This window comes from Macaca thibetana, chromosome 1, assembly GCF_024542745.1.
Source record: "Macaca thibetana thibetana isolate TM-01 chromosome 1, ASM2454274v1, whole genome shotgun sequence".
NCBI lineage: Eukaryota > Metazoa > Chordata > Mammalia > Primates > Cercopithecidae > Macaca > Macaca thibetana.
This window is the reverse complement of record NC_065578.1, coordinates 202,738,088-202,765,749: the sequence shown is the minus strand read 5'-3', so window position 1 is coordinate 202,765,749 and position 27,662 is coordinate 202,738,088. Positions and strand designations below refer to the sequence as shown.

General features: G+C 43.3%; 2 protein-coding genes across 4 annotated transcripts in view; one reads left to right on the top strand and one right to left on the bottom strand.

Moving 5' to 3' along the window:
- The window catches only part of GNPAT (glyceronephosphate O-acyltransferase), a 35,199-nt gene extending 20,408 nt beyond the window's left edge, over positions 1 to 14,791 (bottom strand). The window contains exons 1-2 of one of the 3 annotated variants that reach the window (XM_050769909.1): positions 14,513 to 14,791; positions 5,099 to 5,281 (exon numbers count right to left, since the gene is read on the bottom strand). In XM_050769909.1, coding sequence (XP_050625866.1) covers positions 5,099 to 5,281; positions 14,513 to 14,590 — 261 coding nt within the window. In that variant the 5' untranslated portion in view covers positions 14,591 to 14,791. Of the gene's footprint in view, positions 1 to 5,098; positions 5,282 to 14,512 lie in introns of those variants that run through there. The other 2 variants (XM_050769911.1, XM_050769914.1) reach the window with 2 other exon arrangements.
- The window catches only part of C1H1orf131 (chromosome 1 C1orf131 homolog), an 846,319-nt gene that overhangs the window by 813,081 nt on the left and 5,576 nt on the right, over positions 1 to 27,662 (top strand). The window contains exons 2-3 of the mRNA XM_050770240.1: positions 14,803 to 14,945; positions 17,160 to 17,503. Coding sequence (XP_050626197.1) covers positions 14,828 to 14,945; positions 17,160 to 17,503 — 462 coding nt within the window. The 5' untranslated portion in view covers positions 14,803 to 14,827. The remainder of the gene's footprint in view (positions 1 to 14,802; positions 14,946 to 17,159; positions 17,504 to 27,662) is intronic.

Genomic DNA, 27,662 nt, shown 5'->3' with positions numbered 1-27,662 from the left:
GTCTCATTTTTCTGACTCTTCAGTCTCTTCTCCACATTATAAACTTGAGCCATCTCTTAAATGCAAAAGTAATCACATCTTTCCTTGGCTAAGACCCCTTCAATGGTTACTACTGTATTCTGTGAGATAAAGGCAGACTGAGTTAGGTGGCAGCAGAGGTGGAAATACATAGACAGGAAGTGACATTTAAGAGAGCAAATCAGCAGTCTTAGTGACTGACAGTATATGAAAGAAAAGCAAGAAGCTGAAGATGGCATCCAGATTTGTGGTGGTATGGTCAACCAGTGCGTGGAGGGGCCATTCCTGGAGACAGGGAAAACTGGGTGCGGGTAAGAGGTAATATCTCTAGACACCTGGCTCAGGGGTAGGGGTGGGAGGGGTAAAGAGTTTGACTTAGACATCTTGAACTTGAGGTGCTTTGGAATTTCCAAGAGGATATTCTAGTAGACATATAAAAACAGACACATGAAACTCAAAAGAGATCTGGGCTGAAGGAACAGATATTATTTATCTATGTTCTTATTATGTTATGATTTATTATAATAGGGAGATGTCAGCATAAGGAAGGTACTTAAAATTCTGGCAATTAATAAAACTGCCCAGTGACTGGGTAGAATAAAACCAGAGGCTGGAATAACATCCTGATGAATTCCATCATTTAAAGAGACAGGCAAAGGAAAAGCCCCCATAAAAGCAAGTGAGGAATGATTAAAAAGATACGGGGCTTAGGGTGATGGTATGGTATCATGGAAAGAAAGGAGAAAGAGCAAGAGCCAAAGGCTATGACAGCTTTGAAACAGGTAGAATTTACCCATAAGGAAGTCATTTACAACCTCAGAAAGAGCCATGACAGTGGATGAGAAACCAGATTCCAGCAAGTTGAGTAGTAAATGAAGGGTTAGGAAGTGTGATGGTAAGCACGGACAATGTGGCCAATTTCGAGCCAGGTACAGTGGCTCACACCTATAATCCCAGCACTTTAGGAGGCCGAGGCGGGAGGATCCTTTGAGTCCAGGAGTTCAAGACCAGCCTGGGCAACATGGCGAGATCCTGTCTCTACAAAAAATTTTAAAAAACAAAACAAAAAAAGCTGGGCATGTTGGCACATGTCTGTGGTCCAAGCTACTTAGGAGGCTAGGGCAGGAAGATTGCTTGAGCCCAGGAGTTCAAGGTTACAGTGAGCTATGATCATGCCACTGTACTCTAGCCTGGGTGACAGAGAGATCCTGTCTGTAAAGAATAAAACAAAACAAAAAACCCCCCATCAATTTCTTAAAAGAGGAGGAGAGAGGTAGAGGTAGGGGAAGAAAGAGATGGGCAGTAACTAGAGAAGGCGTGGGGCTAAAGGATGTAGGTCTATTTAAGCTGGGAGAGAAGTAAATATGCTAAATGCTGATGGGAGAAGAGCTAACAAAGAAGTAGTTGAAGAAATATGAAGCGATAGGACAGCAAAGTTCCTGAGGATGAGGGAGGGGGTGGAATTCAGAACAAAAGAATAGGGTAGGGATTAAACTCAAACAGGAGAAGGGGTTCCTTCTAATTGAACAGGAGAAAATAATGAGTACTAGATACAGGTAAATCGGTAGATTTGATCACAGAAGTTGAGAGAGCACGAATAATAGTTTAAATTTTCTTTGTGGTTGGGGGCAGGGGCTCATGACTGTAATCCCAGCATTTTGGGAGGCCGAGGCAGGCAGATCACGATGTCAGGAGATCGAGACCATCCTGACTAACACAGTGAAACCCCGTCTCTACTAAAAATACAAAAAAAATTAGTCGGGCATGGTGGCTGGCGCCTGTAGTCCCAGCTACTCGGGAGGTTGAGGCAGGAGAATGGTGTGAACCCGGGAGGCAGGGCTTGCAGTGAGCTGAGATCGTGCCACTGCACTCCAGCCTGGGTGACAGAGTGAGACTCTGTCTCAAAAAACATATATATATATTTTTTCTTTGTGACACAGGAAGAAAACCATCTGCTGAGAGTAACAGGAGGAGGCAGGGTTGGAAGTTCAAAGAGAGTGGGGCTGCTAAAACTGTCATTTTGGAGAATGAAAAACAATTCACTAGGGAAACAGAATTACTGGGGAATATGGAAGGCCCAGTTGGCTGCCTAATCATGAATTTGTACGATTCCAATCTACCTAGTTTATGTGATTTTTCTCAGCAGCACAGACAAGTCAGAGAAACACTGGCCTGAATAAGATCTTTTAAATCGGTAACACTTAACCTGCGTGTGCATTAGAATTATTGAGGAGCTTTAAAAAAGGCAGAAGAAAGGCTGGGCGTGGTGGCTTATACCTGTAATCCCAGCACTTTGGGAGGCCAAGGTGGGCGGATCACCTGAGGTCAGGAGTTCGAGGCCAGCCTGGCCAACATGGTGAAACCCTGTCTCTACTCTACTAAAAGTACAAAAATTAGCTGGGCGTGGTGGCAGGCACCTGTAATCCCAGCTACTCGAGAGGCTGAGGCAGGAGAACTGCTTGAACCTGGGAGGCGGAGGTTGCAGTGAGCCAAGATTGTGCCATTGCACTCCAGCCTGGGGACAAGAGTGAGACTTTGTAAAAAAAAAAAAAAAAAAAAAAAGTAGAAGAAAGAGAGAGAGATGCCTGGGTCCTATCCCAGACCAGTTAAATCAGAATCTCTGTAGATGGGACCATGGCCTCAATTTTAAAAATTCCTCAATTTTAAAAATTCACTAATTCGACAAATATTGATTGAATGTCTACTATGTGTTAGGCACTGGGAACACCACAGTGAAAAAAGAGACAGGAATTCTTGCTCTAACTTTTGCAAAAGTTACTATTATTATCCACTAGGAGCTAAACTCCATGAAGGCAAGAATTCCATAAGAAAGAACTGCTGTTGTTAGCGTCTGATGAGGAAACTTGACTTCACTTATGAAATAGGCCCAACCAGATAAAACTGGATAGCTTCCCCAGGATATGTAAGGCCAATAAAAACAAAGGATTAGGAGCACAGCTCATATATGCAAATCAAGAAAACAGAGAGCAGAGATAAAAAACGTTCCCAAGGCCACAAACCTGATTAAACTCCAGTTAAAAGTTAAAAAAGCAAGATCTCTACAGGTCAGCCTTCGAGCGTGAGAGGTAAATTTAAAGCCTGTAGTCCCAGCTACTCAGGAGGCTGAAGCAGGAGAATGGCATGAACCCAGGGGGCAGAGCTTGCAGTGAGCCGAGATGGCGCCACTGCACTCCAGCCTCGGTGACAGAGCGAGACTCTGTCTCAAAAAAAACTGGAGGTAACAGCCAAAGTCAGGGAGAGTCCTTAAACATGAACGGAGTCAGTTCTGTCTACAGGGAAGATGAGAGTGAGCCACAGTCTACATGAATAAAGAGGCAGCGCTAAATGTTAACATTCTTTGGTAACCAACATCAAGCAAGAATACTGCAATTCTGAATGAGTTCACTCTCCTTACAAAAACATACTAGTTGCATGCACGCTTGTTTTCCTTTAAGACATTTATAGAGGACCAAAAGAAAAAAAAAGGAGAGAGCATATTCCTTAGAGGAGTTTCTTAGGAAAGAGGAATATTTTATTTTCGGACCAGGAAAAAAATGGGGGCAGGAGCAATAGGAGATTGCTGCTAGCAAAAATGAGGCCAGTCATTCAATGCCATACTCCCAAAGCTATGAACGAGAGGATCTGGGCGGGACCAAGCCCCAGGTCAGTAACGGCTGCAACACATCCATTTATCCACCTGTGGGCCTATAACCATATGAGCACCTGGGTGATATGACGTGGAGGGCCAGCGATCAGGAAGCTCCTGCCCACCAAATACCTTCATTATGATGTCTTCAAATCACACAGCTATAACAGAACTTAAGTTTCCCTCCCAAACTGGTTCCCTCTTAAGTTCCCTATTTCAGTGAACGGGTTTATCATCCTTGATTCTTTCTTTTCCTTCCATTTTTACACCCAACTGGTCATAAATAAAGTAGACCCCACCTCTCAAATCCCTTACATCTATGCATTTCTCTGTTTCTACAACCACTCCCTAGTCTAGGCAACTATGACTGCACAAAGGGATTATTCCAAGAGCATCACAAGCAGACTTCCTGTCTAGTTTTAGCAGATGGTTTTTCTAAAACATTAGCCGATCGTGTCACACTCTATCTTGAAACCTTTTAACATCTTTGCACTGTACTAGGATAAAATACAATCCAATGTGGTTTACAAAGTCCTTCACAACACGACCCTTCTTACCTCTCCAGGTTTATTTCTTATTATCATCCCTTCTTTGCTCTTTGGTCTAGTCATACTGAACTAGTTTCAGTACAGTGAAAGTAAACTTTCTGCAAAAGTCCTACAGGTGATTCTAAGGGGAAGCCAGTGTTGAGAACCACTGTTGTTAGCATCTAATTGATGAGGAAAATTGGATGCACTTAATGGAATAGGCTCAACCTATCTCCTACCAGAGAAAACTGACAGCTTCTCCAAGAGAAAAGTACAAGTCTTTTCACGGCTTCAGTCCTTAAAACAAGCCAGTGGCTCCCAAACTTTGCTATACTTTGGAATCACCTGGGCTTCTTTAAAAACTACTGATATTCCTTCCCTGACATTTTATTTAATTGGCATGGGGATGGTATGGGGATTTTGAAAAGCTCCCTGGGTAATGCTAATGTGGAGGTTTGAAAACCATGGGAATAAGTTATTTGTTTGGCTTGAATACTCTTTCCCTAATTCACTTGCAAAATCTCTAATTATCTTTTAGGCCTCATTAAAAAAAATCACTTCCTTGACTCCCTATACCAAATGAGTTGCCCCTATAATTAATTAGCGCCCCTGCACACTGGGCTTCCACTACTAGCATGTCTCGTATCATATTTCACTTATGCCCAGATGACATATTTCACTTATGCCCAGACGACATATTTCACTTATGCTCAACTTGCTCACTGTTAGACTTCTAGTCCAGTGTTCAGCAAAAGGCTAACACATATGGATACGATAAGTATTTGATAAATGTGATGAATACAGCTCAGCCTAAAAGGATATATTAAAGATAGCAAAATAAATTATAGAATCTACAACTTGCTGACAATGAACAAATCTGGCCATGGTTGAAGAGAGAATCACTTACCTGTTTAATGACATAATGAATCTCTTCAGAACTGAGAACACTACATTTAATATCAGTTGGTTTACATGGAGTAATTCCCTTATAGACAAGAGGTGTGTAGCATTTCATTGCAAATTTCAAGTCACTGACATGCCTCCTCTCTTCTAAAATATCTTCAAACTCATCCCACTTTTTGAGCTCCTTCTGTGGATAAGGCCAGAAAGTTATGAGCACATACTGTAAAATAAATCAGGACAGATTAAAGACTACATTGGTAAGGTTTCATCTTTGACAAAATTTTACTCTATGACATATGAAAAGGAGTAGAGTGTTCTGATGTTAGATTTTCACATAGTAAGAAAAAGAGATGTAAAGAAAATTAGGATCAACAGATTGATACTGACTTATCATAATATTTTATTACATTTCTGATTGCTACCATTGCCAGTACCTCTTTGGGAAATTTAATGAAGACAGCAAAGATGAGACATTAAGCCCTAGAGTAATCTGGTCAACTTTACCTGGTTTCATCGGCCACACTGACAAACTAGTTTCGTTTGCCTCTGCTTAGCTTTTAAAATTACATTAAAACACACATTTGAAACACAAATTATATAAAATAAAAAACCATATGGTGCAAACAAAAGGACAAATCACTCAAGAAACAAGTGCTCCAATAAGGTACTATTGAGCAGTACATTGCTGTGATAACTTTCTTTTCTTCTTCTTTTTTTTTTTTTTTTTTTTGAGACGGAGTCTCACGCTGTTGCCCAGGCTGGAGTGCAGTGGCGCGATCTCGGCTCACTGCAAGCTCCGCCTCCCGGGTTCCCGCCATTCTCCTGCCTCAGCCTCCTGAGTAGCTGGGACTACAGGCGCCCGCCACTGCGCCCGGCTAATTTTTTGTATTTTTAGTAGAGACGGGGTTTCACTGTGGTCTTGATCTCCTGACCTTGTGATCCGCCCGCCTCGGCCTCCCAAAGTGCTGGGATTACAGGCTTGAGCCACCGTGCCCGGCCTTTTTTTTTTTTTTTTTGAGACAAGAGCTCATTCTCTTGCTCAGGCTGGAGTACAGTGACACCATTATATAGCTCACTACAGCCTTGAACTCCTAAAGCAATCCTCCCTCCTGCCTCAGCCTCTCGAGTAGCTAGGATTACAAGTGCATACCACCAAGCCCAGCTAATTCTTAATTTTTTTTTTTTGTAGAGACAGAGTCTTGGCTGGGCATGGTGGCTCATGCATGTTAATTCCAGCACTTTGGGAGGCTGATGCAGGAGGACTGCTTGAAGCCAGGCATTCAAGACCAGCTTGGGCAACATAGCAAGACCCCATCTCTACAAAATAAAATGATAATAATAATAATAATAATAATAATATTAATGAGGTACAGTCTTGCTCTGTTGCCCAGGCTGGTCTCAAACTCCTGGCTCAAGCAATCCTCCTGCCTTGGCCTCCCAAAGTGCTGGGATTACAGGTGTGAGCTATTGTGCCTGGCCTGTGACAAATTTTTTATTTCTTATTCAGCCCCTGCCATCCAGCTTCTAACCAATCAGCCCCTGAAACTGCTCTTTACAAGGCTACCAATGACATCTGAATTGTTAATTTTTTAAAAAGTACTTTTCTTCAAAAGTAATAGTAATAATAATTATAGCTAACACATATAACTGCTTACAAAGAGTCAAGACACTTGTAATAGTGCTAACACTAAAGTGTTAAGCAGCATTCTAAATGCTTTAGAGGCTTAGGCACCACTCTTCTATGAAATCTCTCCCAGAGTCCTGGATGGAATCACTCCTATTTTCCCTGTCACCTCTTTTCCTACTATCTATTATGGTATGTATCCGACAACACTGTAATTGTTTGCATGTCTGTCTCCCTACCAGAATGAAATTATCTTGAAGATAGGAAAGTTCATTTCCTCTTTGTATTTCCAACATCTGGTTGTATTTGGAATACAGCAAAATTGGTCAATAAGTGAACTTAGTAACTGAAAGACTAAATGTTGAGGTACTAGAATACAGAATGTTAACTGAGACCACAATTTGGCCTAAGAATATAAGTGGAAGCAAATAGCATTTATGAGGAGTTTATAAAAAGGTGGCAGGTGAAACATGCAAACATGAACATTTTTATGTCCATATATAGAGAGACTATATGAAGGAAAGGTCTTTTCACTGTTGAAGTTCTCATGTAAAGTTGCAATCCTTGTAATATATTAAATACTCTTGCTTATAAGGCTGGAAAACTTTCTCAAATCCCACATTTCTTATTAATAAATATATAGTTGTATCAGTTTGAGCTCTATAGACTGCAGCCAACTACCATTATATCATTTTAGGGCTTAAAAACAAGAACTTCCCATTTAGTGGTCCTGGGAGTGGAAGGAGAAAAGGATCAGAATGAGCTGGGGATACATACATACACACATACAGTCATGCACTGCTTAACAGCAGAAAGACACTCTGAGAAATGCATTGGTAGGCAATTTCATCACTGTGCAAACATCATAGAGTGTGTTTACACAAACTCAGACGGTATAGCCTACTACATACCTAGGCTAGATGGTATAGTGGTTAGCCTATTGCTCCTAGGTTACAAACTGTACAGCATGTTACTGTATTGAATGCTATAAGCAACTGTAACACAATGGTACATATTTACACAAAGAAACACAAAAAAAGATACAGTAAAAATACAATATTATAATCTTATGGGACCACCATCATATATTGAGTAAAACATTGTTATGCATCATATGACTCTGTGTTTGTGTATATATGTATATATAGTTGACCCTTAACACACATTTGAACTGCACAGGTCCACTTACACGAGGATTTTTAAATTAAAATTTTTTTTCAATAGAGATGCAGGTCTTGCTATGTTGCCCAAGCTGCTCTCAAACTCCTGAGCTCAAATTATCTTCCCACCTCGGCCTCCCAAAGCACTGGATTACAGGCGTGAACCACCATGCCTGGCCTGTATGAGGATTTTCTGCTTCTGCCACTCCTGAGAGGGCAAATCCAACCCCTCCTCTTCCTCCACCTCCTCCTCGTCAGCGTACTCAATGTGAAGTGACGAGGATGAAGTGGATTAATGACGATCCACTCCCACTTGATGAACAGTAAATATATTTTCTCTTCCTTACGATTTTCTTAGTAACATTTTCTTTTCTCTAGCATACTTTATTAAGAATACAGTACATAATACATATAACATATAAAATAAACATTAATGAATTGCTTATGTTATCAGCTAAGTCAACAGTAGGTTATTACTAATGAAATTTTTGGAGAGTCAAAAGTTATTTGTGGATTTTCAACTGTGCAGAGGTTTGGTGCTCCTAACTCCCATGTTGTTCAAAGGTCAACTGTACATAAACATAGACATGTATGGAAGCGAGGGAGTCTTCAGGATAAAAAACCCTAAGGGAAACTAGCAGGCATGTATACTTTGAAAAAGCTTGCCAAATATGATCATCTACAATCCTTCCATGGTTCTGTTACTTGCAAGGTGGATTTACATCAAGTCCGCCTGTCTTAGCATATGACCCCAGGCTCTTCATGACCCCCACCTCCTGCCTCATGACCATTCCTCTTAATCCAACAGTCCAGCTATGTCATGACCTGCAGTTCCCTAAACAAACTGTGTTCTCAGATCTTTGTTCAAGTTCCTCCCTCTACAGAATGGGATTCATTCTCAAATATTTGAATGCCTATGTGCTTGACACCGTAGTATGTGCTGAGGATATAGTGGTGATCAAGAGAGAGAGAGTCTTTTTCATGAAGAACAAGGTGGACGGTGGTACCAGTTATTGAGAGGGGCATTTACAAATGCTCCTTCCACACTGTTCACCTGGGAAATATTTAGCCATAAACCAGAGCTTTTGTTACCTCTTCTGTGTCCCATATTCTGCTTCTCCCCTTTACCTAGATTGAATAGGTCATCCTTTCCTTTCAGTCTTTACTGAGCCCTCAATAATTGGATTTTCAAGATGGTCTCTAAAACACTTCATTATACTTGTATTTGGTGCCTCCCTTACAAGACTGTGAACTTCTTATCTGGTAGATAAGGTGTCTTATACATTTCTGTACTCCCAGTTTCTAGTAGGAAATCATGTCACTGTAGAATGAAAAAATAAATTACAGAATGAACTCACTTTTTGAACCCTGTCAATGATGGCTCCTCGGTATTCACAGGATAAGGCTCAACTCTCTCCCCATTCTGGGCTCTTACCCAATGTCGAATCCAGTGTTTTTTTCTGGTTTTTTTTTTTTTTTTTGAGACGGAGTCTTGCTCTGTTGCCCAGGCTGGAGTGCAGTGGCACAATCTTGGCTCATTACAAGCTCCGCCTCCCAGTTTCACACCATTCTCCTGCCTCAGCCTCCCGAGCGGCTGGGACTACAGGCACCCGCCACTATGCCTGGCTAATTTTTTGCATTTTTTAGTAGAGACGGGGTTTCACCGTGTTAGCCAGGATGGTCTTGATCTCCTGGACCTTGTGATCCACCTGCCTCGGCCTCCCAAAGTGCTGGGATTACAGGTGTGAGCCACCGCGCCCGGCCAAATCCAGTGGTTTTTAACTCAGGCTGCACATTAAAATAACCTGGGGGCACTTCAAAATAAATACTGATATCCAGGTTCCACCTCTAGAGATTTTTGATTAATTTGGTCTGTGAGTGCTGCTTAGCTGTCAGAATTCTTTTTTTAAAATACTCCAAGTGATTCCTATGTGCAGCTAGGGTTGAGTGTTCCTGCTCATTAATTGGCCTTCCCTATACTATGCTTGAGAATTTTTTACTATCACTAAGTAAATTTACATGGCTACTCACTCAGGAACATAACACAAAGAAGAACCCAAGTAAGCCTTAGGGGAACTATCTCTTCCCCATCTTACTTAGAATAGAGCAGACCTCTCCCTATTGCTAGTGAAATAGGCCTTTCGTGTACCTCCCTTTTAACTGCTCTGGAGGATCCATTCATTCAACAGATAGTGACTGAGAGCTCACAGTGTACCAGGCACTGTTTTATAGGCTGTGAATACAGCATGAACAAGGAAAGCAGGGACTGCACTGAGAGCCTACATGTCCTTATGGAAAGACAGACAACAAATAAACAAGGTAAATTCATTTAGTGATACCACCAGTAGTATGTTGGTCAATGTTTAACCATTTAACACTTGATATGGGAGAGCTCTGAGTTATAGCATTCGTCAATTTTTGTGAGATATATGCTCCCACCAGGGCAGATTTAAAGCTACGAATCTGACCCCAGCAAATGCAAAACTGAGGAGAAATGAGCAGTAGCACACAGTTATATAGGATCTCCACGTTCCAGCATGATAGACAAATAATCTCAAGAGCACAAGTAACAGTATAATAATGAGAAAATGCTAAGTTTTCAGTATTTATTACCTTTTTTAAAAACAGGATTTATTTAATTATAAATTTGTATAATACTTAATTTATTTTTTTTGAGATGGAGTTTCACTCTTGTTGCCCAGGCTGGAGTGCAATGGCACGATCTCAGCTCATCGCAACCTCTGCCTCCCGGGTTCAAGCAATTCTCCTGCCTCAGCCTCCTGAGTAGCTGGGATTATAGGCATGCACCACCATGCCCAGCTAATTTTGTGTTTTTAGTAGAGATGGGGTTTCTCCATGTTGGTCAGGCTGGTCACAAACTCCCGACCTCAGGTGATCCACCCACTTCGGCCTCCCAAAGTGCTGGGATTATAGGCGTGAGCCACCATGCCCGGCCCAGCCAGCAATAAAAATTCTGAGAAAACATAGCATGCCACACAGAAGGGACTATGAGCATTCTGAGGGAAGAACATGCTTACTGACTGAGAAACAGAAGGCCAGGGTGGCTAAAGCACAGGTGAACATGAAGATTAGTAAAGTCAGAGTAATAGCAGTTAAGAGATCATGTACAGTCTTGTGGGATACTGTAAGGCATCTGGATCTTTCACTTGGACTTGAACAGGAAGTCATCATCTGGATTATGGCACACCAGTGGTTACCCACCCTCGGTCTTCTTTTCATTCTAGGGTCTCGCTGAATGATTTCAGGCTCACCGATGGCTACAGATACAACCTATTTGCTGAAAAATCTATACAATTAGGCCAGACCCCCTCTCTTGCTCTGGCACCGTATTTCTAACTCTACTTGGATCTCTCCCAAATACCATGGAATGTATCTGGCCCATAACATGATAATCCACAAGTTAAAAATCATTATATTTCTCTCTTACATCACAAACTGAACACACCCCAAACTGAATTCTATTACCCTGACTAAACCTGCTCCTCTCCCCATATTTCCTATCAATGAAAGGCCTCATCATCTGCCCAGTTGCCAAATCGTAGAAACCCAACAGTGAACTTCAGATTATGCTCTCTTCCTTAGCCACCACATTCAAATGGTTCCAAAGGCTGATGATTTACTGTCATAAATATCACACAAATTCATCAGTTTCCCTTCTTCCCGGGCTCACTGTTACTGCCTTACTTCAGATTTCATTACTTTTCTGGATTACTGCAATAGCATTCTAACTGATCACCACTTTTATGCATCAGATTCCCTCCCCAACCTGATTCTCTTCCTACAATCTCTACTCAGGCAAGACAGGTTACCTATACAGATAATCACACCAGAAACCTAGTAGTCTTCTCAGACTTTCAAAAATATAAATGTACTTTGGGAGGCCAAGGCAGGTGGATCACTTGAGGCCATGAGTGCGAGACCAGCCTGGCCAACATGGTGAAACCCCTTCTTTACTAAAAATACAAAAATTAGCCGGGTGTGGTGGCAGGCAGCTGTAATCCCAGCTACTTGGGATGCTGAGGCAGGAGAATCTCTTGAACCCTGGAGGTGAAGGCTGCAGTGAGCCAAGATCGTGCCATTACACTCCAGCCTGGGTGACAGAGTGAGACACCATCTCAAAAAAAAAAAAAAAAAAAACCCACATATTTATTTTTACGTATACATATATGTGTATACACACACACGCACACACACACACACATACATAAGATTAAGATCACCCATAAAGTTATGATTTTATCCCTAAGGATATGTAAACACGACACATAAAATTTCTTTAGGAAATATCATCTGCCTACTTCCTTACTTTGTTTCTCACGTCTCCTTTCTTCCACCCAAACCTAACTAACTAATTCTAACCCCAAATATGCAAGGGAATAGTTTTCTTACATCAATGTCTAGGACAGTTTTCCTCTCCCTCATCTGCCATTCACAGCTCAAAAACTCAGCTCAGGCCAGGCACAGTGGCTCATGCCTGTAATTCCAGCACTTTGGGAAGTAAGTAGATCACTTGGAGGTCAGGAGTTCGAGCCCAGCCTGGCCGACACAGTGGGTCCTTGTCTTTACTAAAAATACAAACATTAGCAGGGCGTGATGGCATGTGCCTAAAATCCCAGCTACTCGGGAGGTTAAGGCAGGAGAATTGCTTGAGCCCTGGAGACGAAGGTTGCAGTGAACCAGGATCAAGCCACTGTTCTCCAGCCTGGCAACAGAGCAAGAGTGTCTCAAAAAAAAAAAAAAAAAAAAAAAAAAAAAAAAAAAAAAGGAAGATCAGCTCAGATGTCACCTTTTCTTAGAAACCTTCTCCAAGTACCCAAACTGGTCAGGTGCCCCTTCTTGTCACTCCCACAACACGCTATGCATGCTGCAATCATTGCCCTTATCCTACTTAACTGTAATTACTTGTTTACTTTTATGACTTCTTGTGCCCTTAAAGGCAGAGCCTGGATCTGTAACTTCTATATCTCAGAAACTGAGAATAATGAGTAGGATACTGTATATATTCCTAATGTTTGCTGCAATCAGCAGTATCTTATATGTTTCTAAAATGCTACTTTTAGATCAGAGTATTACACAATAACAGTGTAGCTGGGGAAATAAAAACAGCCTGAAGTACTAAGAGAAAGTAAGGTTACCATGGAAGTAAAGGTTATCCAGTCACAAAACAGTAGCGAGAACTAGAGGGTTGCTGTCCAGCATCAGAACTACAGAATGCTCAGATCCAACTGCCATAGTTTTTCACATGAAAAAGTGGACTCAAGTCTTATTAAAGAATCGTTGGTGAAGGGGGAAGTAAAAAAAAAAAAAAAAAAAAAACCAACTCCTTCCTTTAACGTACAAAATGAAAATTCCAGCCAATTCACAAACCAGTTGAGAGCTTAAAAAGCTACATGTTAAAAGCTGGATCTGCATAGCAACCCTCTTCTCTTCATGCCTGCTCTGGAGTAGCAGTCAGAAAACAAAGTTGATATCCACCACAGAACTGTGGGGAAGATCAATGTAGAGAGAGATTTAAATAATAAGCCTTACAGGCAATTAGCTATCAGAAACCGAAAGGTCTTGATAAGGAGGGAACAGAAGTTTCTCCATGTTCCAAAGAATATTGGTGTCTCAATTTGAAGGAAGCCATATTCTCTTTCGAAACTGGGATGTTTATCTTGCTCTGTCGTGTTAACCCTGTTTTGACCTTTCTGCACAAATGAACACTACATTTAAGCCCAAACCGGACACTAATCACCAGGACATGCTAATATGCTTTTAAAATGAATTATTTTATTTCCTCCTAAAGTAGCTAAAGACCAATTTAGTGGTTAAAAACAACAAAAAACAAACAAAAACCAAATCAGTTGCCCCAGGACTGTGCAATCCTGAAGGCTATAAAAAAGGCTATAAAACTTCCATCTCATAATTTCTTCATGAAAATCGTGGGTGACCAACATCTGCCAGCAAAAAAGACCGGTTAAAACCAAGAGAGGAAGAGGGGGTTGGGGGAAAAAAAGGCAAGCGGGAGAGAAGCTGGGTGGCGCTGGCGGTCCTCCAAAATGATTTGTGAAAAAGGTACAATAATGACTGGAAGACAAAAACAGGCAATAAAAATGTCTAGAAGTTCTAAATTTTCCTACATTAAAGTGTTTAAAACTCTATCCCCACATACAAGCCAAGTGCTTTACTCCCAGGAATATAACAGCAGCAAAGAACGGGGTGCGGAGCCACAGGCTATCTCAGGGCGGGTCAGACCCGCAGGTTTCTCAGGTTTGCCCAAAAGGTAGCTGGACACGCCCTCGCTAGAGATGGGGAGACTCCAATTCTCATCCCTCATTCCCGTGTCCAGGAGCTTTCTGAAGGCCCAGGGCCTGATAGAAAGAAAGAGAAGGAACAAGTGGAAAGGAACCAAAGGAACCATAATCGGTAGAAACTTCCAAAAGCATGCACACACAGACACACAACGATACACTGTTGTCCTGGAAACCAACCCAACCAACTAACCCCTCCTCGGGAGCCTAGGGGGCCAGCTCTTTTGGGCAAGGGTCTTGGGCCGGAGGAATAGGGAGTGGGAGAAAGGGGTACTATCTCGCGCAGCTCCGCTCTGGGCCTCTTTTCCCTGGGCGCCTACCGAGTAGAGGAGCACGACAGCGCTGGGACTGGTTGGACCAACGGAGAAATAAGAGTTAGATGAACTGGGAGACTCCATGGTGCGGCTGCCGTCCCGGGCGGGGTCTGGGATTCTTTGCTAAGCAGTGGTGGTGCTGCTGCTGGGGGCGGTTCTTTCGCGCAGGACGGCCCTACTTCGCCTAGGGCGGCGGCACCCTCTGCAGCCGCACCACAGGACCCCGGGCGCCGCCATCTCAGCCAGGACGGAAGCCGCGCAGGGCCCTATGGCGCATGCGCGCAGTCGCGGAACCCGGAAGCGGGGACGCCGCGCGGCAGAATGAGGTTTGATTCCTCGGTTGATCCCACAATGTCGCAGGAGCAAGGCCCGGGGTCCTCCACACTTCCCAGTTCTCCGACACTTCTTGACGCTCTGCTCCAGAACCTTTACGACTTCGGTGAGTGCGGGGTCCCAGGAGCCCACGTGGAGAGCAGATCTGAGGAACGTGGTTCTCCTGTGCGGCCTGTGCTGGATTGGCCTCTGCTTTGAGGCTAAAGGTTCTTGCATGTCAAGCACCCGTAACTTCGTCCCACCTGGTTCCAGTAGCGGATGCAGAACACATTTCTCCATCGGAAGTCACCCCTTGACCGGGCTCTGTCGAGTTATTCATCAGACCTTCCAACTCGTCCCCAAGTGTGGGGACCGTCGTACTTTCTTGTAGGAACCACCAAGGCTTTCCGATTTAACGCGGGCAGTGCGCACAGGACCTTGGACTCTCGAAGTAGCCCACTTTTCCACGTTTTCTTGAGCTCTGGGAAGTCCCCTTTCCCCATGCCACCCCCAAGACCTGCCTGACCTTGGTGCGATAGTGTCATTTCGCCCTGGGGCCTCGGGCCTGTTGGATAATTCACCAGCTTCATCCTTGTGTGTCCCTCGCCAGAGACATAGCCCTTGGCGAGTTGTCCTTTTCCAACTTTTTTTTTTTTTTTTTTTTTTTTTTGAGACGGAGTCTCGCTCTGTCGCCCAGGCTGGAGTGCAGTGGCGCGATCTCGGCTCACTGCAAGCTCCGCCTCCCGAGTTTACGCCATTCTCCTGCCTCAGCCTCCGAGTAACTGGGACTACAGGCGCGCACCACCACGCCCGGCTAATTTTTTGTATTTTCAGTAGAGATAGGGTTTCCGCCGTGTTAGCCAGGATGGTCTCGATCTCCTGACCTTATGATCCGCCCATCTCCACCGACCAAAGTGCTCACAGTCGTGAGCCACCGCGCCCGGCCTTTTTTTTTTTTTTTTTAAACAAGTGCGCCAACCTTTTACTCTCCATTCTTTATCTTGATGGGGGAAAAGGAAAATAAAAGAGCCCATTAAAGTCGCATGGCGTGTCAGTAGGAACACAGTGCCTCATACTCTGAAGAGCTTGCCCGGAAGAAGGTGACACCCTTTGCACATGCACTAAGGAAAATCATTAGATTTCAGGACAACACACATTTCTTAAATTTACAGCGTGATATTTTAAAAGCTATTTTTATTTTGGTACGACTGCTCAAAATTTTAAGCTCACCTAAACAGTAGGAATACTAATTAAAAGTATTGAGAACTTGCCATATACCACATGCTTTTCATGTATTTGCTAATTTAATTTTTAACTTCATGAAATAGACACTGTCATAAATCCCATGATTGCAAATGTGAGAACAAGTACTAGAGGTTCATGAAACCTGATACAGGTTGTCTAACTGGTAATTTTTGCAGAGCCTGGATTCTGATTCTAGCCCCAGACCCCACGCTTGTTGTATTCACCAGTATTTCTGTGCCCTTGGACATACTGGAGGACAGAGAAGACTTAGTCTCTGACCTTGAGAAGTTTAAAATCTCGAGGAAAAGATTATTCTGCAAAATAATATAATTTATGTCAACACAGGCTGGAAATCATGGTAGGAACTCTGAAGGCATTGAATGTGTCTATTCATTTTTATATCCTTAATGCCAAAGTTTAGTTGGCTCTTAAATGTTTATTGTGTAAAAGATTAAGCAAATAGTAGCAAGCATAAATCAACAGCTGGTAATTTAGAGAGCTCTGTAGTATTTGTAATGCATGTGAGTAAGGATGCCTAGGATTCTGGTTAGAACTTTCAGGTGACTGGTTAGAGTCTGAACAAGTGAAATATAGAGTAAATAAGAGAATTTAATAGAAAACAAAGGCATTCAAATTGAGCCAGTTGTCTTAGGTTCATCTTAATTCCTAACTGTGAAAGAAAATAGGAAGACTATTCCATGTTCCTGTAACCCAGAGAGTGTTAAAAAGAAACAGTGGCTGCAGTGCCTGATATTTTTAGTATAAAGCCAATTGGGATTACCAGCCCTGGGGACTATTGCTGTGATGACACTTTGAGTAAGGACCAAGGTGGGGACTAAAGTGATTGTACTAATAAGTGTCGAAGACGTAAATATAGTTACCTAGGAAAAGATGACCACATTTTGGATTCTCTGCATTTTGCAGATACACTCTATTTGAAGGAAAACAGATAGTTTATTTCTTTGTGTGTGCTTCTAGGTGCATATAGCCCTGGAATATATACAGGTTCATATATACAGGTACATTCATATGACTTGATATTGATGGTAGCTAAGACTGAAAATATTTATTTTCCTTCCTGTGTTTGAACAAACAGGAGATACGGAAGGTGAAACAGAACAGAAGATCATAAAGAAAAGGGAAAACAAGAAGAGAGATGTGGAGGCTGCAGCGGCCTTGGCAGCAGAGCCATCTCCCCTACCTGGTTCTCCCGTAAGAGGCCAGAGGAAGAGCGCTTCGAACTTCTTCAAGGAACTTAGAGAAGAGCGGCGTTGTGCTCCTGCTGGGACCCCCACAGGTCCCTCTTCAGAACCAGAGATCCTTGCTGCTGCAGTTCATCCCTCTTCCCTAAAGAACAATAGGGAACAAGTAGAAGTGGTAGAATTTCACAGCAGAAATAAAAAAAGAAAATTGACGCCAGATCATAACAAGAGCACAAAGGTAATGAGTTGGTTAGCTTATATGTACGTGGTGAAACCCCTGGTATTGTAGTATTAGGTGAGTAGCTTTTTAGACTGTGGCAGGAATGCCTGACTATCCTTAGGCCTGCAGATTTGCCAAAAGGACTCACAGGACCCAAGACAGCATATAGCCCTTATCAGTCATGTAGGCCTATAGACTGACCTTAGTTATGCAAGTTCTAAACCTCCAGTGAAAAGCAGGTATTCGCCATCAATCACATTGCTAGGATAAACTGTCTGGGAAAACTTGGTACAGCAGTGGTTCAAGACTTCAGGTATGCAAAAACACTCTGATCAGGCAGAATATTCTAATTGCTCAATCTTCAGGAGCCAGCCAACTGCCAGTGGTGAAAATAGGACTTTCTTGAGAATGTGCAGGGTTTGATAAACACAGGCCTGCTGAGTTAACCCTTTCAGCAACTCTTTCTGGCATTCCTGTTACGTGCTAGCCACAGTTGTAGGCACTGAGATATAGCAGTGAACAAAATATATAGAAATTCTTGCTCTTGAGGAAAAGCAATGCTGGTGGAAAAGCAATTTGATTTTTCTGAGCAGTAATCCTTTTCAGACTGAACTTGTAAATCTGACCCAAAATTCAGTCCTCAAGGGAGGTGTGGTTTCTCCTCCAAATGTTTTTAATTTTTTTTTTTTGAGACGGAGTCTCGCTCTGTCATCCAGGCTAGAGTACAGTGGTGTAATCTTGGCTCATTGCAAACTCTGCCTCCTGTGTTCACGCCATTCTTCTGCCTCAGCCTCCCGAGTAGCTGGGACTACAGGCGCCCGCCACCACGTCTGCCTAGTTTTTTGTATGTTTAGTAGAGATGGGGTTTCACTGTGTTAGCCAGGATGGTCTTGATCTTCTGATCTCATGATCCACCCGCCTTGGCCTCCCAAAGTGCTGGGACTACAGGCGTGAGCCATTGTACCCGGCCCCAGATGTTTTTAATTTATTGACAAGCATGTCATAATGGCTTTGACAAATTCATTGCTATTCCATTTCTGTAACCTCCCCCATGTCCTGCAAACCTTTGTCTATCAACAAAAAAGTGAGGATTGTATGTATTAGTTTCTAAGGCCACTCTAACAAATTACCACAAACATGGTGACTTCAACCAACAGAAATGTATTCTCTTATAGTTCTGTAGTCCAGAAGTCCAAAATCAAATTGTTGGCAGGACCATGCTCCCTCTGAGGGCTCTGGGGGAGAATGCTTTGCCTCTGACCAGAAGGTGGCTCTAAGAGTTTCCTTGGCTTGTGGTGTGTTGCATAACTATAATCTCTGCCTCCGTCTTAATATGGCTTTCATCCCTGTGTCCCTGAGTCTCATGGTTCCCTCTGCCTTTCTCTTGGCTTTAGGGCCCACCCTGAATCTGGGATGATCTCGTCTTGAGATGTTTAATTGTGCTATAAAGATCCTTTTCCAAGTAAGATCATAATCACAGGTTCTGAAGAGGAGTAGGACATGGCCATATGTTTTTAGAGGCACAATTCTACCCACGACAAAGATAGTTTGGCTTGCATTGTTCTTTATGAATGTGTAAATGTATGTTAGTGTCCAGTGTTTGCCGCATCTTTATGGTTTTAAAAACTATCTGTATAATCTTTTCTAAAATTCAGGTAGCACTTCACGTCAAGCTCACTGGCATCTCTTCCTCAAAGATCCTTAGTGCATTCTGCTTGCTGAGCGTGGTGGCTCACACCAGTGATCCCAGCACTTTGGGAGGCTGAGGCCAGAGGATTGCTTGAGCTCAGGAAGTCGAGGCTGCAGTGGGCTGTGGTTGTGTCACTGCACTCCAGCCTGGGTGACAGAGCGAGACTGTCTCAAAAAAAAAAAAAAAAAAAAAAAAAAAGATTTTTAGTGAATCTGTAACTGTACCTACCTTTATTTTAGGATTCTAGATAAGCTTCTTAACTCTTATGTTCCAAATACTAAGGCTCTGGTAACTGTTACGGATGGGTCAAGAAATGGATTTCCTTGGTGTTTGGGGCAACCAGAGCCCCGAAGCTGGCCATATCCCAGTACCCCAGTGTATCCTACAAATACTGGTATTTTCTGTATGTGTCATGATGTGAAAAATGTTGGAGAGCACTGCTTTGCAATATAATTCAGCATTTGAAGACTTTAACATAAAGCATTGAGGCACCCTTTCTTGTTTCTTCAAGTGTCTCAGACTTCAGTTTCCTCTTATGTTCCCTCATGTTCTTTCTGGAATGGAAAGTTTTTTTTAATAGAAAGGACAGAAGAGTTGGGATTGAATGAGTCTGCATTTCCCTGTTGCTTAATAACAGAGCATGCGTGGCGGTCTGTCAAATTGTCTCTTGCTTCCTTTTCCAAGCGAGCCCTTGTGCATTCAAGTTGGCTTTTCTCAGAAGCCTCAGCTCACTCTACATTTTGAACTTCCTGACCTTAATGAAATTTTTCATTTGTCATTGTTGCTGTGCCCTTTCCTCTTTTTTTTTTTTTTAAATGCGTCCTTTGAAATGTGAGTGTGTCTTGTTAAGGAGCTAGAATGTGGACACATTAAAAACACATACACCCGTAAAACGACCTCAGAATGTTGCCATTGCAGTGTGGAAATAAATACACGTGAATAGAATGCTAGTTCTTACAGCATATTCTGGGTATGCTAAGTGAAAGAGTAGTCAGCCAGCTGGTGCTAATTGGAGTACACCATCTGTGCTGAGTTTATGTAACATGGGAAAGTATAGTTGTGCCCTTGTTCTCTAAAAACTTCTAAGCCATTGCAGGGCAGTTAAACAGACATGGGTGGCAAAAATATATGATGGTTAATGATAACCTCCATGACCAATCATAGCATCAGCTGGTCATTTTTAGAGAATGCTTGAGAAAGGAAGAAGGGGATGGTGCGTTGGACAACAATCCAGCTAGCCCTGCCTAGACCCAGGAAATGACCTTATTTTTCCAGAACTTGTGCTATAAATTCTATGATTAAGCTGCATTGTGCATTGAAGCAGGTTTTCATGGGTTTATCTGGGAACTTGGCCACTATTTATATATGTATTTTTTATGTTTAGAGACAGGGTGTCACTCTGTCACTTCTGCTGGAGTGCAGTGGTGCGATCATAGCTCACTGCAGCCTCCAATTCCTGGGCTCAAGCCATCCGCCTGCCTCAGCCTCCCAAGTAGCTAAGACTATAGGGCACACCACTATGCCTGGCTCATTTTAAAATTTTTTGTAGAGTTTGGGTCTTGTTTTGTTGCCCAGGCTTGGTCTTGAACCACTGGTCTCAAGAAGTCCTTTTCCCTCGGCCTCCCAAAGCACTGGGATTACAGGTTTGAGAGCCACTGTGCCCAGCCATCATGTCCCTTTTTTTTTTTTGAGATGGAGTCTTGCTCTGTCACAAGGCTGGAGTGCAGTGGCCCGATCTCAGCTCACTACAACTTCTGCCTCCCGTGTTCAAGCGATTCTCCGTCAGCCTCCTGAGTAGCTGGGACTACAGATGCACACCACCATGCCCAGCTAATTTTTGTATTTTTAGTAGAGATGGGTTTCACCATGTTGGCCAGGATGGTCTCTATCTCAACCTCGTGATCTGCCCTTCTCGACCTCCCAAAGTGCTGGGATTACAGGCGTGAGCCACTGCGTCCGGCCCATGTCCCATTTTTAATGTAGTGACTATACAAGTAATTTGACTGGAAATAGTAAGAGATCACATATTCATTCCTCCATTTATTCCAGCAATCACTGGGTGCCTGCTGTCTGCAGACCTTGCAGATGGAGCAGTGAAGAAGGTAATAGTGCTTTGCCTTTATGGAGTATACTATACAGTCTACTTCGGAGTTGAGCAATATAATATAATTAGGAAGAATTATAAACAAATGGGTTCCTGGAGTACCATGCAGAACCTAGTCTAGATATAGTGCTCAGGGAGTTCTCTCAGGAGGCAGCATTCAGGCTAATGCTGTATTAAATGGTGCTGGTGAATGGGACAGAGAAGAGCGAGCCAAGGAGGGGAAAACAGCCTTGCTAACACTGTGGGGTGTGAAGAGACCTGGCATGTTCAAGGAGCTGGAAGAAGTCTAGCAGGACTAGGACAGAGGGGAGAATGGTTGGTGCTGATACAAGAGAGACAGGCTGAGACCAGCTCTTGCCAGGTCTCATAGGCAGTAGTGAGCCTTGGGACTTTAGTCTTAAGTACATGAGAAGCCACCAAAGAATTTCATGCAAGGGCATGAGGTGATCTGATTTAAATTTTGAAAAGATCACTGTAGCTCCTATATGGTGAATGGATTGTAAGGGAGCAATAGCAAGAGGCATGAGGAGACTGATTTAGGGGTTTGTTGCAGTGGTCCAGGTTCAAACAGCATGGCCTGGACTCATGATCTCAAAAAAATGAATGGGCAAACCTACTCTTTCATAGGTGCAAGACTGCCTGCAAGGAAGAAAATTCTTACGCTTTAAGCAATGGAAGTGTCAGATGTAGCTCAACGCGCCTGTGTGTTGCTCAGCCCTTAGGGCTGTGTCGCTGCCATTTCTCCACAGCTAGCATTGGGCCGTCTTAACGTGAATCATTCACTGGCCCTGTTTCAGGAACCTTAGCCTCCTTTGTGGCCTTAGATAAGAAAGAGATAAGAAACTCATGATAGAATAGTGTTACGTAGATCAGAAGGGACCTTTGCATCCTGAGACTGAGGTACACGGAGGCTGCCCCTGAGCATATAGCGAATTGCTAATACTTACTGGGGGTGTACTGAGAGTGTTTATTCATTAACTCATTTATGGTCTCAATCCTCACAATTCCTGGGACCTGTCTTCATTTCACAGAGGAGCCTGAGACTTCCAAGAGGTTAAGTTACTTGCCTGTAGTTAAACATTAACCTCACAGCCCCATATCTGCAATTCCGAACACCCAGAGCTCTGGAAACCACAATTTGATTGATCCTTTTTCTTTTAAGATTGGTGCAAATTTATTTGGCAAAAAAATCTGACAAATCTTTTAAAAATCATTTTTGTTCGGCCGGGCACGGTGGCTCATGCCTGTAATCCCAGCACTTTGGGAGGCTGAGGCAGGTGGATCAGAAGGTCAGGAGTTCAAGACCAGCCTGGCCAATATGGTGAAACCCTGTCTCTACTAAAAATACAAAAATTAACTGGGCATGGTGGTGGGCGCCTGTAGTCCCAGCTACTTGGGAGGCCGTGGCAGGAGAATCGCTTGAATCCGGTAGTCGGAGGTTGCAGTGAGCCGAGATCGTGCCACTACACTACAGCCTGGGCAACAGAGCAAGATTCTGTCTCAAAAAAAAAAAAAATTTTTTTTTTGTTCATCTCATTTGGTATGAATATTCATAGATATTGCCACAGAAATACTAATGTGTTTAATTATGGGTTACTGTCTTGGACCCTACTGGAAGTGGTCTATAATATTCAGTATGTTCAGTTTTGCCTTTTAAAAATGTAAAGGCTTCTGAATTTTAAAGCTGGAACCTGACCCTAAGGATGCCAAATAAAGGATTATGGAACTGAACTAAGTGTCAAAGGTCGGGTTCAGACCCCACGCGTTCTGGCTTCAACACTGTGTACTTAACTGCTATACTAGAGAGAGCATAGGTGAGGTTAGGCTCTGCTCTTTGTCCTTTGAGTGACACAAGTACACTGACTCTGAGCCATAGCGAGACATAGAGACATTTCTCACAAGTTATAGTCAGATAGCTTTGATCGTTCCCCAAATTCTTGCACCTCCCATACTTCCCCACAGTATGGATGTAGCCCACTGCACGGTGCTCCACCTGGAAATCCTCCATGCTCCAGTGCCGCTTATTACTTTTACGCCAGACTCCCTGTTCCTGGGTAGAGCAGTGTCAGACGGGTGTTAGGAAGAAAATAATCTAGCTGAAGTAATTTAGACTCATCAAGGTATGAACAAACTTCTTAATATTCATACAGCTGCCTGCATTTTTTTTTTTTTGAGACGGAGTCTTGCTCTGTCGCCCAGGCTGGAGTGCAGTGGCCGGATCTCAGCTCACTGCAAGCCCCGCCTCCCGGGTTTACGCCATTCTCCTGCCTCAGCCTCCGGAGTAGCTGGGACCACAGGCGCCCGCCACCTGGCCCGGCTAGTTTTTTGTATTTTTTAGTAGAGACGGGGTTTCACCGTGTTAGCCAGGATGGTCTCGATCTCCTGACCTCGTGATCCGCCCGTCTCAGCCTCCCAAAGTGCTGGGATTACAGGCTTGAGCCACCGCGCCCGGCTAACTGCCTGCATTTTTAAAAGAGCATTTGTTTACCGAGCTACTCTTTCTCTAACTGGAGACAGGTTGGTTGGGCTCTTCAACTAATAGACTTTAAAAAAAAAAAAAAAAAAAAAAAAAAAATCACAGCCGCGTAAGAGAAAATACCTAAATCATCCCATAGACAGGTTTGCTGAGTCTGGTGGTCTGCCTGCCTTCATCTCTCACTTTTCTTCCAAATTGTTCTTTTTCTAGCTTTTCCTCCTTCTTCCCTGCCCAACATATAAGTTCTCAAAATCTCCATACATATCCCTCTCCTTGTGTGGGATAATAAGGCTAGATTAGTTGGGATGGATTAGACTGTGATTTGATAACAAATAATCCCTACATCCCAGTGGTTTAAAAGACAAAAGTTAATTTTTCTCATGTTACATGGCCATCAGAATTTGCAGAGGCAGGTCTCCTGTGCCACACCATCCTCATCTAGGGACCCAGGATGATGGGGTGCCACCATCTGGAGGGTTGTTAGTTGCTTTAATGAAGGAAAGGGGAGTTAATGAAGGGCTCTTAAGGGTTTCACGTGGAAGTAAGCACACACCCCTTCTGCTCGTGTTTCTTGGCCAGGGAGAGCCCCCTGGGCATTCCTAGCATCAAGTAGACAGGGAAGCGTGAGTCGCCTGTGTGCCTGGAAGTAGAGGAGGACGCAGTATTGCCTATGGGCAGTAGTGCCTCCTACCGCAGAGAATATGGGGGGAAAGAAAACCGAGGAGACTGCTGATGGTTTCTCAGTCAGGTCATGTATTATGAATAATGTGCTGAAGTGACTCTCAAGCTATGAATAAAAATAAAAATTAGGTAGTGGTGGGTGGTGCTAATAGGGACTCAGCGTCTGTGAAATAATGAGCCAAGAATTTTTTTCCCCAGAAGTTTGTGTTTGATACATGCACAGATCTAGACCTCAGACCCTTTCTCAAAAAGCCATCAATAGCTACAAAACTAAGATGTTTCTGGTGAACTGCTTAAAGAGGGATGAGGACACCGAGGTATCTGTGTCTGTGCCAGAGCTACCACCAAGGGGCTCTCTCCTCCCCTTGGTCTAGTCGGCCCCTCAGCCCTGGTGTCCCCACGGCCAAGGTGCAGGGGATTAGGTGTTCTCTGTGGCTGCTGATGGGGACAGCGGGGACTAGGAGAGGCCTGATATTGCTCCTCTCTTTTGTAGGCCAGTCTCTCTCCAGGGCCCAGGGGTTTCAGCCTCATAGCTATCATACAGTTGGCCAAGAATTTTATTACTGTGCTGAAATCCTCTTTAAATTGTTCCATTCTCATGCTAATCTCTAGTAACAGATCAGCCAAAAACATCTATGACATCCCCAGTATTGCTAGAAATTTGACGTGCCTCGCACCACTGCACTCCAGCCTGGCGACAGAGTGAGACCCCGTCTCAAAAAAAAAAAAAAAAAAAAGAAAAAGGAAAAAAGAAATGGAAATGTTCGACTTAGAAAGTTGATTTAGTCATTACTTCAGTGACGCAGGTAGGAGGAAAGAGGAATTACTTAAATGTTTAGAAAAGGTGGTAAATAACTTAGGGGATCTTGGAGATCTGGGAACAGTATACAGGGTTTTGTTTGATTTTTTAGGGCTTAGATATGGTCGTAGTAAATAGATTGGATGTGCATGGCAGTGGAAAAGATGTCGTAACTTGAAAGTAAATGTGGAATTTTTTCCAGTCATGGAATAGGAAGAAGACTCTTTCCGGGGTAGGTAAAATGGGAGTGGCTCACACAGAGTCCTCCATGCTATGCCTGTGGTCTTAGTTAAGGCACTTGACACTGTCAGCCAAGTGGGAGACAGGTTTGGAGAAAATGTTAAGCCAGGAAGGAAGATGAAGTAAATGGAAAGTATGTCTGTTGTGATTAATAGCACAGAGCTAGGCCATACTCCTGGACCCTGACAGTGGTCCTCTGCTGTCCCGTCCTCTGTTACCATCAGCACCCCAATCCTGTGGCGAGCCAGTCAGTGTCCAGTGTGACAGTGGATGCCTGTGATGCTGCTGACGGTATAGTCAGTAGATCCGTTAGGAATAAGAGCATTGGGTAAGCCTTGCTGTTTTTTGGACCCTGTGCCACACACTTACTACACTTTATCCTGTTTTATCATAATAACCCCCCTGTGAATTAAGTGCAGAGGTCCTCATCATCTGAAGAGTCATTTCATAGGGAGACAGGAGCCATCGTCTATGAAAACATGCAGTGACTGACTGTCCAAACCCACACACCTTAAATACGGTGTTGGAGGCTAGGGTGGGGGATGAGGAACCAGGCTAAGCGGAAGCACAGCTCCTGTTTGGAGAAGGAGAGAGCAAGTGGACTCCATTGTGGCTGCCTCGTGGACTGTGTAGTTGCAGGGTGGACTGCCACCATTGGTGGACAATGGCACATGGTGCCGTTGTGATAGGCACCTCTTGGCAGGTAGGGCAGGGGATAGGTTGTTACAAAGAGTCACGTATTTTGGGGGCATTTGCAGCGGCATCATTTTCTATTAGGAATTATAAACCAAATCTCCACCATGCTAGGAATCTGATGTTCCTAAAAGAACTGTTTAGCCCATTACTCTAGTGACCAGATGGGAGGGAAGAAAGAAATAATTACTTGAATATAGCAGTTTCACTCTCTAAATTTTACCCTCTAAAATTCCTGCTCATAGGCTTCCTTTCCTAAACCCTCCCAGCAAGCAGCAAGCAGAATTTTCTGTATGTGATATATGAGATTCAGGCATTGCTCTCTTACCAGCTTTTCTTTTTTCTCTCAGTTTCTCATCATTACTTTTATAAGCTTTGAGACCCTAAAAAGTATTGTCTTTATTTTTCTTCTGTTAGTTGTTCATTAGGATTTTGAGCAACATGCTTGTATTACTTTTGACATTTAGCCATCTGGGCCAGTTTCAAGGTTTCTTTCTGTTTTCCAATTTTTAAATTGTGGTGAAATATACATGAATGTAAAATTGACCATTTTAACCTTTTTTTTTTTTTTTCTTTCTGAGACGATGTCTCACTCTGTCGCCCAGGCTGGAGTGCAGAGGCGATCTCGGCTCACTGCAAGCTCCGCCTCCCAGGTTCATGCCATTCTCCTGCCTCAGCCTGCCAAGTAGCTGGGACTACAGATGCCTGACACCATGCCTGGCTAATTTTTTGTATCTTTAGTAGAGACGGGGTTTCACTGTGTTAGCCAGGATGGTCTCGATCTCCTGACCTTGTGATCCGCCTGCCTCAGCCTCCCAAAGTGCTGGGATTACAGGCATGAGCCACCGCACCCGACCCATTTTAACCATTTTTAAGCGTGCAGTTCAGTAGTGTTAAGCTCATTCACAGTGTTGTGCTGCCCTCATTACCATCCATCTTTAGAAACCTTCTCAGCTTGCCAAACTGATGCTGATGTTCTATACCCATTAAACACCAACTCCCCATTCCCTCCCCCCGGCCCCTGGTGGCAGCCATTCTAACTTCTGTCTGTGTGAATTTGACTCCTCTGGATATTTCATAAAATGGAATCATGCACATACCCTTCTGTGACTGGCTTATTTCACTTAGCATCATGTCTTCAAGGTTCATCCATGTTGTAGCATGGGTTAGGAGTTCCTTCTTTTTTCAGGCTGTGGAATATTCCAGCATGTGTATATGCCACGTTCAAAAATATCTGTTCGTCTGTTGGTGGACATTTGAGTTGCGTCTGCATTTACTATGAGTAATGCTGCTATGAATGTAGGTGTACAAATATCTCTCCAGGTTCTTTTGGGTATGTGCCCAGAAGAGGAATTGTCAGATCATATAATTCTATTTTTTAATTTTTGAGGAACCATGATAATTGTTTTCCCCAATGCCTATACCACGTGGTAAAACATTCCCACCAATAGAGGACATGGGTTCTAGTTTCTCTACATCCTTGCCAACACTTGT